Source organism: Bubalus kerabau, unplaced genomic scaffold, assembly GCF_029407905.1.
Source record: "Bubalus kerabau isolate K-KA32 ecotype Philippines breed swamp buffalo unplaced genomic scaffold, PCC_UOA_SB_1v2 scaffold_50, whole genome shotgun sequence".
Lineage (NCBI taxonomy): Eukaryota > Metazoa > Chordata > Mammalia > Artiodactyla > Bovidae > Bubalus > Bubalus kerabau.
Genome location: NW_026577904.1, coordinates 1,913,356 through 1,925,457, shown reverse-complemented (window position 1 = coordinate 1,925,457; position 12,102 = coordinate 1,913,356). Strand labels below are relative to the sequence as shown.

General features: G+C 42.3%; 1 protein-coding gene across 1 annotated transcript; it reads left to right on the top strand.

Moving 5' to 3' along the window:
* Positions 1 to 258: 258 nt before the first annotated feature.
* LOC129640855 (rho GTPase-activating protein 20-like) lies at positions 259 to 6,034 on the top strand. Its single transcript, XM_055565842.1, has 4 exons — positions 259 to 417; positions 3,815 to 3,924; positions 4,444 to 4,624; positions 5,819 to 6,034. The coding sequence occupies exons 1-4, from the start codon at positions 259 to 261 to the stop codon at positions 5,963 to 5,965; spliced, it is 597 nt and encodes a 198-aa protein (XP_055421817.1). The 3' UTR covers positions 5,966 to 6,034.
* The last annotated feature ends 6,068 nt before the right edge of the window (positions 6,035 to 12,102 follow it).

Sequence of the window (12,102 nt, the reverse complement as noted above, 5' to 3'; positions counted from 1 at the left end):
TAACACAGTAAATTTACTGAAACGGAAAATCCGATTACACAAGTGTTTAAAATGTTTCAGTGTATGAATGTCAAATCGATTGTTGGGTCGAAAATATATTTAGAGACTCTGGAGAAAAAATTTCAAACTGACTTCGGTGCTGTTCTAGAACTGTACCCTCATATACCACAGCTCTGTCAAAAAAGGGGCAAGCGTGTGGTCTGGGCTTCTAGGCATGAAATGTCCCACAGTTTTCTTTTCTTTCATTCCCTATAGGATATGCATTCCTTTATCAATCAGAAACGGCCGTTCACAGAGAGCATCTTTAGAAAATCAGCCAGTATAAAATCATGCAGCGTCCTACAGAAGAAACTAAACTGTGGAGACACAGTGAACTTGAATGATGAACCAGTTCTTGTGATATCGTCGGTCTTAAAGGTAAGGAAAGTTTGAGCATTATCCACACACGGTAAATCTGAAGCTATATGACTGGTCCTTCAGTATGAATGCCCAAGAAACATAATAGGCATAAGAGAGGAAGGATCTGAAAAGTGAAAGACATTTCACAAAGCCAAAACTGAAGGAAGGTACCTCAAATGTTATAAGCCCCATACATTAGATATTTTCCTTTTTCATTGCACATCTTGACTCCAGAACGCTCCATGCAAAAGAATAACAATATATTTCAAAATACCCACTTACACATTGAGTGTTTACCTAAACAAGCTTTCTGCTTTGGATGACTTCCTCATCACCTTCCTAATGAAGGCCACATTTCCAAAAGAAAATTCATATTAAGCTTTTGGAAACAGTTAACAGAAGCAACTTCCCAGGTGGCTCAGACAGTAAAGAATCCGCCTTCAATGCAGGAAACCTGGGTTCCATCCCTGGGTTGCAAGGATCCCCTGGAACAGGGACTGGCATATGACTCCAGTATTCTTGCCTCGAGAATCCCATGGACAGTGGAGTCTGGTAGGCTATAGTCCATGAGGTGGCACAGAACTGGACACGGCTGAAGCAACTTAGCATGGATGCAGGACAGATGTTTACTCACTATGGTAAACTTGTGTGTTTAGTGTGTGTGTGTTTATGTGTGTGTGTCTGTCTGTCTGTGTGTCTGTGTGTGTTACTCTTCTACTCGCAGCCGACTCTCTGTGATCCCATTGACTGTAGCCCAGCAGAGTCCTCTGTCCATGGAATCCTCCAGGCAAGAATACTAGAGTGGGTTGCCATGCCCTTCTCCAGGGGATCTTCCTGCCAGGGATCGAACCTGCATCTCTTGCATCTCCTGCATTGGCAGGCAGGTTTTTTACCACTAGGTCCACCTGGGAAGCCCATTTGGCTTACAATGAATCAAAAAACGCTTAGTGAGGCCACCAAAATCTCTGATCAGTTCATCATCCTCCCTTCCCCTGTGTCTCAATGCCTTTTACTTGAAAATTAGTGTAGGGATGACTCCACCATTTGTTCCTCCTTTTATCTCCCTTACCATCTTTAATGGGCTTTGTTAACATTTGTAAGTTTAACCCACCAACCAAGGTTACAGTTACACGGTAGCCAGTTTTACTACGTGCCTAATCTTATACATCTTATTTTTAAAGTGAGTGCAACAATCAAAATCTGTTTGGAATTTTGCAAAAGTCAATAGATTTATATAAAAAATGGACTGAGTTTGAAATGATACAGCTAAATCACAAGTGTGTAGTTAAATTTCTACCAGGGCGGTAATACAACAGAAAGAAAAAATTAATCAATCCATCTTGGTGCTTGTTAGCAGCTATGAACAAAAATATATTGATGTAGTAATTACTACAGACAGGTTATTAAAATTATCCTAGAAACTAAATAACTTATGGTGTTTCCTTGTCCCCTATTAATGTTCCCTTGGATGATAATAACAACAGTGCAGATATGGTTTAGAGTTGACCCCTACTACACTGGACCCATAATAATACACACTAGGTATGCAAATAGCAAGTAGAGTGCTACCCTCTCTAAGGTGCACACTTGGAACTGATTTGATTTTTGAGCAAGTGTTACAAGGCTCTTGCCTGTTTCCATGCTATAAGCTAGTAAGACTAGTAAGCTTACAGACTAGTAAGAGGGTGGCTACTTATGGGTACAGGTCTTAGACAGTCCCAAAGTTTTCTCTTCCTAAAGTTGATTGATCTTGGTGGGGAATCAAACCTTGCAACTTTGGCCTTGAGAATACCATATGTCAAAGCATCCATGGAGTTGGTCTAAATCAGAAATGAATATAGAGTCAGAACCACATTGAGTTTTTCATTCAACTGTGTATAAACAGAGGTCCAAAAGCAAATACGCATGGCATATTCTGCATGAGTCATACCCTGGCTTAACCATACTCAGTCTCACCAATGGATTCTACAGCACAGGGTTCAGGAGAGAGAAGAGACACACTCCAAGTGCATGTAGTTTGGCACACAAAGCATAGGCCCTGCTGCACACTCCCAGACTCCCCGAAGTCAAAGCCAGATGACATGGTTGAATGGCATCACCAACTCCATGCACATGAATTTGAACAAGACCCAGGTGTTGGTGATGGACAGGAAAGCCTGGTGTGCAGACCATGGGGTCGCAAAGAGTAGGACGGGACTGAATGGCTGAACTGAAATGGAGTGCTTCCTCCTTCCAAATGTACTGCGGACACTCCATAAGAAGCCTAGTGAAACCCTGATGACCATCATTGGGTACTGTATACCAATTACAAGAAAAAGTATGCGAGGACTGAGACTTTGTACATTATCTTCATACTCTGTCCTCAGTACTCAAGAGAGTGCCTGACACAAACAGCAGCTCAATAAGTCCTGAGACAAGCGAACACTATCAGGATTACAATCATGATAGTTGCCTTAGAAACACTGCCTAAAGAAGATACTATTAAGAGAAGTCAGGCTGTATATTAAGACCAGTGGAAGCAAGTTGTGCCTTTGAACCTGGCAAGGCAATGCAATCATTTCCTCTCAGTCTTGCACAACAGGTTACAACTTCATCTATTTTAATAGGCCCCATTCTACGATAGGAAGCCTTGATCATCAGGATAAAGTTTCCAGGCCTCCTCTTCGGAAGCTGACATTTGCATATTCTATCCCACAGGTGTCAAGTTGCAATGTATCTAAATTTTCAGTTTCCTCTTTGGGTGGATATATTCCATTCTCAGAGTTGTAAGGGTATCATGTAGTTTACGATTGGGGATTGTGATTTATTTCTAACACCGGCTGCTTAAAAGTCTGTAGAACTGAACTTTTATATGATTTTATTTTTTTTTAAGAGAAAAGGATTGAAGCTATTTCGATACTAGCTTTTTCCCAAAGAGCACACGTACTTCAGGTTTTCTCTTAATATGTGCAGAAGAGCATGTAGGGGTGTCATTTTGTTTGTTTTATTTCAGAACTTCTCTTTCTTGAATTACGAGCAAGCATGTGTCTGAAGGAAACAAACAAAATGGGCATGTGCGTTTCTTTTCAAGAAACTAATAGGATTTAGGATCAGTTATCACCAGACCTTGCCAGTTTGTACTAATGTGTTAACATGTACACAAAGAGTAAGTTCCAGGCGATAGAAGGAGCTTTCGTTTCATTCTCACTTCAGCCCAGACTCTGCTTTTGTGCTTCTAATTTTAGTTGGGTAAAATCCAACCAGTACTTCTGGGTGTGCAAGGCTGTGGTGAATGACAGCCAAGCTCTGTGTGAATCAGTCTGGGTGGCTGTGAAGGAATTGTGGACTGAATTGAATTTTTCCACTAAATATTTTCTTTGCAATTTCTCCATTGAATTTATCCTAAGAATAATATATACTTTTTGATCTATATAAGGACTTTCTTCGAAATATCCAAGGAAGCATAATTACAGACAGTCTGTATGATAAATGGCCTGATGTTATTGATCAAAGGAACGAGCCGGAGAAAACAACGTCGACGCAGAGGTAATGATGCAATAATTACTCAACTCTGAGAAAATACAACCGACATACTCTTAGGAAAATATTAGCTTATAGTTTACCGCTATGTCCTCGAAAATAATGATCAGTATCATGGGGTTTCACTTGATCATGCCCATGGATGCCAGTTTGAAAAGAGATGCATGCCTTATTGGTGACACTGTAATTGCTGTTTTTCTCCTAATCTTATTAACATGGAATGCTTGACCATTTTACACCTTCTGAATACATGAAACTGTTGGAGATGAAATCCACTGGTCTAAAATGAGATGATAAAGAACCAATCCGCCAGTGGTATGATCTTAAATACAAACACATAACTAACCAGAGCAGGTCTTACCTGGTTCAGGAATTAAATTCAGTGAAACATTTTTGTATGCATTCATGCCTGGAAATGTGAGAATAGACTGTGTATATGGTATAAAAAGAAGTACTTTGTTCTCTGTATTCCCACTTACTAAGCGAAATGACTCGCTTATTTATAAGTGTTTTTTCTGTCCTTAGGCATCTAGACCAGCTGCCGAGAGCCAATGTAATTTTCATGCGATATCTTTTTGGATGTTTACACAACATTGAGCAACATTCCTCATCCAATCAGATGACAGCTTATAATTTATCATTGTGTATATCCCCAAGCATTCTTTGTCTGTCTAATTCTGGCAGCTCAGAAAACTTCACCAAACAGGTAACGAGATCTCTCATTTTTATGCCTTGCGGAGCAGAGTCCCCATCTTGAACCTGCAGTCTGTAGTATTAACTCTGATGAACCAGGTTTTAAAGTGCATATTTTAATTACACTGCCTTGGAGTGGCAGAGTCCTACTCTGGTTGGGCATGGGAAGGTGTATTATAACTGAGAACAGTTGACTCACTTCCCCTTTGCCACCCAAGAGATTAAACGATAGAGAGGTAAGAGTAGGATGATATGATAGAAAAGAACCTGGCTTTGGAATCGGAAAGCCAAGGTTCAACTCTCAGCCTAATCACTGAGGGTGTACAAGCCTCCAAACTATGATTTCATCATTACCCAATGATGACAACACCCAATACATCTGGTCACTGTCCGCACATCTTGGCGGCCTGGGCAATATGAGCACCTGAGGCTCCACACATACTGGCCGCACTCTGCCAGCTGTGGCTCATTCAGGAAAATACTTGGCTGCTATTGTGTCTCAGCCTGAGGATGAGGAAGCTAGTAAAATATTTCAGAACATCCTAACAGAGCCACAACATGCCTAATAAGATCACAGCACTTCTCCAAGCTCCCCCAGACAGCAAGTGTGAGGCAAGGGAATGTGCTAAGACAGACAGACATGTTTTCTCTCCAGATGCTTTCTTTCCTCACAAACCCCCCCGGCCCACACAGAGACCTCTGCTACCCAAGTTTCAGGCATTACTTCACTGAAGTGAAATTCACAACTGGTGTTGTATTCGATACTTTATAAATTTTAATAATATGAGATATATAAAATCTATCTCAATAAAACTAGAAAAAATTTTTATTAAAAATAAATAAAACTGAATAAGAGAACATACATTTTTGTTCCAAATATCCTATGTGAGCTACTTAAAAATCATCCTAGTTTTAAGCATGTTAACCATCATTACAAAATTTTAGCTATTAAACCAGGCTACATAGTATAACTTTAGCCCACTGACTCAAAGAATTTTAAAATTTGAGGCCAAACTACTCTTCAAAGTATCAGTTATGTCTTAGAAAAAGCTGATGTTTATATACTTATATAGTTTTTAGCCAAGTCTGAATTTTTCTCAGATTTCTTTTGCACTTTTTGTTAGAGCCAAGACTCATGGATGAAATGTGATTTACTATTACACCATATGTACAGTAATACCCCGTTTTTTGCCCCTTTGTGTTACAGATTTCTTTCATGCAATTTCTAATTGAAAACTGTCTCAAGATATTTGGAGAAGATATCACTTCTCTCTTCGGAGAGACCTCAGTGAGTTCTGATAACAGTGATATCACTGATATTACCGATAACAGTGAGAAGGTTGCAGGTACGTGAATAATGTAACTGGCTTTGATGCCAAAGACAGCAAGGCTGCCAGGCGTCAATGGGAGATCCTAGAGCCCAAAGCACATTCTAAGGGCAGTAATTACCATCTGCTCCAAGACATGGGAAGTTTCCCACTTGTGAGATCAAAGCAAGGTTAAGACTGTTCTGATTTCAAGAAGCAACTAGTACAGCTTTAGGAGACATCACGATTCGTTGAGCTCAGTTCAGTTGCTCAGTTGTGTCTGACTTTTTGGGACCCCAAGGACTACAGTGACCCCAAGTCCTTGGGGTCGAGGACTGCAGCGTGCCAGGCCTCCCTGTCCATCACCAACTCCCAGAGCATACTCAAACTCATGTCCTTTGAATTGGTGATGCTATCCAACCATCTCATCCTCTCTCATCCCCTTCTCCTCCTGCCTTCAATCTTTCCCAGCATCAGGGTCTTTTCCAATGAGTCAGTTCTTCACATCAGGTGACCAAAGCATTGGAGTTTCAGCTTCAGCATCAGTTCGATGGCTGTATTTGGGGTGGCCTTTCTGTATTCTGGCAGCTTGTGGCTCCGTTTTATTGTGGAGGTTCCTCACTGTGGGTGGGGTTGTGTGAGTGGCTTTTCAAGGTTTCCTGCTTAGGGAAGCTTGCATCCCTGTTCTGGTGGGTGGAGCTGGACTTCTCTCCAGAGTGCAATGAAGTGTCCAGTAGTGAGTTTTGAGATGTCTATGTGTTTGGTGTGAATTTGGGCAGCCTGTATATCGATGCTCAGGGATATGTTCCTGCGTTGTTGGCGACTTTGTGTTGTATGTCTTGCTCTGGAACTTGTTGGCTCTTGGGTGGTGCTTGGTTTCAGTGTAGGTATGGAGGCTTTTGGATGAGCTCTTATCCATTACTGTTCCCTGGAGTCAGGAGTTCTCTGATGTTCTCAGGTTTTGAACTTAAGCCGCCTGTCTCCGGTTTTCAGTCTTATTTTTAGAGTAGCCTCAAGACTTCTCTATCTGTACAGCACCGATGAGAAAACATCTAGTCTAAAGATGAAAAGCTTCTCCACAGTGAGGGACACCCAGAGAGGTTCACCAAGTTAGATGGAGAAGAGAATAAGGAGGAGGGAGATAGAGTTGGCCAGGGGAAGAAGAGGGGGCTCAAGGGGAGAGAGCAAGCTAGACAGTAATCAATTCCATATGTGCTCTCCACAGTCTGGACCCCTCAGAGAGGTTCATGCAGTTACTCAGAAAAGAGGAGGAAGAAGGAGACAGAGGGAACCAGGACAAGAAAAGAGGGAATCAAAAGGAGAGCGACATATCCAGCCAGTAAGCAGTTCCCAAGATGTTCTCCATAGCCCGGAATACACAAAGAGACTCACAGAGTGGGTAGCGAAGAAAAGGGTGAGGGAGGAGATAGAGGCGACCTGGTGGAGAAAAAGGAGAGTCAAAAGGGGGAGAGAGCAATCAAGGCAGTGGTCAAACTCCCAAGTAAAAATGGGTAGTGAAGATTGGGTTCTTAAACGTACAAAATTGATAAGAAATACAAAAAAACACATCAAAAGTCTACAGTAAATGTTAGAGACTCCCAAATACAGTATTAAAGAAACAAAACAAAGTCACAAAAAATGATAAAATATATATATGAATTTTGCATTAAAAATAAGGTCTTTTTTATTTGAAAGGTAATAGTAGGTTATAAAAATTACAGTTAAAGAAGTAATAGAGGACTTAAAAATTAAAAAAAATTTAATCATAATAGTAAAAATATATCGAGGAATTTCTCTGGAGTTGTTGTGGGCAGTGCGGGGTTAGTTCAGTTTCAGATAGTTCCGTGATCCAGCTTATACTTCTCAAGATCTCTAGGCCACTTCCAATGTAGTCAGTGCTAACTACATGGTTTTAATCTGTTGCACCTGTCTTTTTCCAGAGCGGTTCCCTCTGTTTATTTTAACTTCTTCTGTTTGCTGGTCTTTTCAGGGTCTAATTTCCGCTCTGACTCATGGGGGGCGAAGGTGGTCACTTATTTAGGCTCACTTATTCAGTGGTGCTGTGGGGACGGAGGAGCACTGCAAACAAATATCCCTGGCGTGTGCTCACAGTGTCCTGGCCGCACTGGGTTTGCCCCTGCTCACGGTGTGTGTGCTTTCCCAGTCTACACTGCTCAGGCTCCAGGTTGCTCTGTGTGCAACTCTCTGAGGCGGGCCCTGGGTTGCGTACACTTCCCAGATCTAAACCGTTCAGGTTCAGGTTCCCAGGTACTCCACAAAGGCGCAGACTCTGTCAGGCCTGAGTTTTGTGCCCTTCCCAGGTCCGAGCAGCTCAGGCGACCAGGTGATTAGCGAGCACAGAGCCCCCCAGGTGTAGTGTGTCTTATCAGCTCCCCCATCCCAGCCGCTCGATTTGCTGGGTGGCAGCAGGCCTGCACGTCTCAAGTTGGAGGTGTGTCTTCTCTGGGGAGCTGATCTCTGGCTGCGACCATCCCAGCGGATGTCAACCGCCCAGAATCCCAACAAGTCTTGGTTAGCAAATGGGAGCCCACTTGCAGTTTTGTAGAGGATGCCTCTCTGGGGCTGAGATTGCCCCTTTCAGGCTCTGGCTGCCCCCGCCTGCCTCCCTGTCTCTGGTAGGAGATGAGTCAGTGCACAGCCAGCTAGCTCTGCTCTGGTGTTCTCTCAGTCCTCTGTTCTGTGAGTGGGCCAGGAAGTGCCTTAGATTAGGGCTTTTCACAGGATATTTTTTTTCTCTCTCTATGACTATCCCACAACTTGTGTTGCTATCTCACATTAGCTCCCTCAGATTGCCCTCAGGGCACTCAGGCCTGGTCCTTACCCTAAGCAATGCAGCCCGCACCTCCCTGTTCAGGCGCCCCGCTTGCTGGTGGCAATTGTGAGTGTCTGGACTAGTTCCCTGCTGGATGTTGATGTTAGGTACGCAATCTGTGGGGTTTCTTTCTTTCTTTCTTTTTCCTCCTGGTTATGTTACCCTCTGAGGTTCCAAAACTCCCCACTGACCTGCCAATGAGAGTGTTTCCTAGTGTTTCGAAACTTCTCCTCTTTTAAGACTCCCGTTCCAGGACAGATCTCTGTCCCTACCTCATTTGTCTCTCTTTTTCTCTTGTATATTTTGTCCTACCTCCTTTCAAAGACAATGGGCTGCCCTTCTGGGTGCCTGATGTCCTCTGCCAGCATTCAGAAGTTGTTTTGTGGAATTTGCTCAGCATTCAATGTTCTTTCGATGAATTTGTGGGGAAAAAGTGGTCTTCCTGTTCTATTCCTCTGCCGCCTTAGGACCGCCTCTGAGACTTGAACCCTGGATTCTACCTCCACAGCAAGCTCTCTTTCCATTCTGCTTCAGACCTAGGTTGCAAATGGAACTGGACTGAATGTTTATATGTCTGTTTGTTTTTAAGTCTTTCCTGTTGCAATTATCCCTGCTAGCATTCCAGTATTGTCCCATTGACATTTCTTTCTCTGAATAAAATGTCTTACTAATTTAGCAAGTACTGGGGCCAGAATAGAATTTCTACTTAAAGTATTTGTGTTCTTATCATTGTTATTCTATACCCACAAAGTTACAAAATTTCATTTTTTAACATTCAAACCCTAATTTGAGCATGAAGAAAACCACTAACCTAAATCTTGCCAGGATTCTTTATGAAAGATAAGGTTGTAAAGTTAACCTGTTTAACAGTCCCCGGCAACCCTCTCCAGTATTATTATCCAGCAAGTCCCACGGACAGGAACCCGACAGGCTATAGTCCATGAGGTCGCAAGAGTTGTACATGACTGAACAACTGAGCACCATACTTTTCGTGGCTATAGTATATATTTTTATTGGTCACAGAGCCAACAAGAACTCTAACTCCAACCAGTGTACATTACGAAATGTCCATCTAGGCCAGAAAATGCAAGCATAGGTCTGAACGTCTATTTTGCTTTCCATCTATGCTTATAGGCTAGCTGGCCATATAGCTTTGTACCAACTGATAGAGCTTTCTTCCTAAGAGTATTCTTATTAAAGCTGAACAATGAATGAATACATTTGAAATACATGAATACCTGTGGGTAGTTTAGAAATAAAAGAATCAGGTTAGGAGTAGGGAATCCAGGGTGCATAAAGCAACTCAACCCATATAAACCTGTATCTTTTTAACATTTGTACATATTAATTAGGAAAATCTCTTCCTGAATTTAAGAATGCATTTGCTTTCTTCATTCTCTCCTTTGAAAATGATGGTAGTATGAATGTCAGGGCAGAAAGGGCCTAAGGCAAAGTGATGGCATTCCTTGAGCAATGCACACCTTCTGGAGGCTGCACAATCAAATGGAGAATGGGGGTGGGGTCTGCTTAGGGGGAGGTGACTGATGTCTAGGCTGCCTTAGGCCTTCGGAAGGAGGGAAGTCACCTTTATTAAGGCTGCTATGTGCCATGTCTTGTGCTGGGAGGTACATTATATTATGTAGTCCAGTGAGGTGTAGTAGCGTCATTTATGTTACATTTGAGCAAACTGATGCTCAAAGAGTTTTAGGTAACTCATCCAATTAAGAGGCAGAATAGGAGCCTTCTGGTTCTCTCACCCAGCACCACAAGTGGTTCACTCACTTGAATGGACATGGTGACGCACTCACTATGTCTCCGAAAGACAAGTGGATGGGCATTTTAAAAGATTTGGTTAAATTCTTCTCTTTATTTTTCTACAACAGGGCTCCACTAATTGACTTCTGTAACTGGTTATTTAAGCAGGTTATTTAAGGAAATATTAAGCAGGTTTATTGAGCAAATATCAGGAAAACATTCATAGCTGGGCACGAGACACTTTGAACTCAATTTTTCATTGCTGATCACTCTTATTTGAAAAGCATTCCTTTGACAGGGGCTGTTGGTAGGTAAAATTCACCTCTGCGTTAGCTGAGTAAGGTGTCACACAAAAAATGGCCACCTGTAATCTTACTACATTGTCTGCAATTAATGACTACTTCTCAAGGACCCTAAGGGCTGGAAGTCATCCTTGGAGCTTACTGAGGTGTGTGGCCTCCCAGAGGAGAGGTCCAGAGGCTGACTGATAAGCACTGTCAGGCAGAATGTCTCATGAAAAGCGATTCTTTTTAAGGGAGAAAATTGGGCGTGACTGGGTACTCAGAAAGCCAAACAGGTAACTGAAAGAGCAAGGGAACTTCCTACAAATGCGGCTTAATTTGAATATTAAATAACTATGGCCTTTCAAATGAGATCTGAAGCCAGAATCCACTGATAACACTTCACATTAGGAAACCTGTATAACTATAGGTTAAGTGCCTCATGACACAAGGCAAAGGGAATAGAGAGCACTCTCTGGGGGAATACTGTCACAGGGAGAGTCAACCGTGCGTCTGATCACGCCTCTAGGTTTAACTACTGGTTTGCAGAATATGGGGAAGAAGAACATGTTAACACCACAAGAATGCAATTAGCCTGCTTCAGAATGAGGGGAATGCTATATAACAAATGATTCAGTTTCTCTCTTTCAGCCTCTGCCATGAACATGCTGCTGAATGTAAGTGGTGGAAATCAGGCTAAATAAGCTAAACTACTAGTAGTGAAAATCTCTCTTCTACATTAGTTTCAGATAAGAAGACACTTAGGAAGAGTTCTCTCAAAGAGTGGGCCTTTGGGTGTATATCAAGGACCCACAAGGACAACCAACACACGTGTCTACCACCCACAAAGCCAAAACAGCTCTTTGGAGCTGCTCTTGAGGATGTATGTGATAATGACACCCTGCCCACCCCAATTCTGGTAGGTCTTATTTTGGTTTCTGTAACCTTCCTGAGAAGGGGAGTTCTGAGAGATCAAGTGTTCTCTTCCAAATCTACTCCCAAATGAAGAAGTCTGACTTTGTCCGATAAGATTCATAACATTACTTCAAAGAATAAGACCTGATTTAGGTACTGCAGAGTCAGAAGGCAACTACAAGATGAAAAGATACTCTCATCCATTCCGCTGATTTCAACAAAGACCCATCTATACCAGCTCAGACCAGTTAACATGGACTCTGTAAGTTAAGGCAATTAGAGAAGGCGAGGTTGAGATAAAGAGTGAGAGCAGTCCTTTACAGATCACCTTTATGAGGCGAGAAGGAGCAGCAGTCAGATTAGTGAGCTGCTGCCCTTACCCAAGGAAAGAGTAAGAATA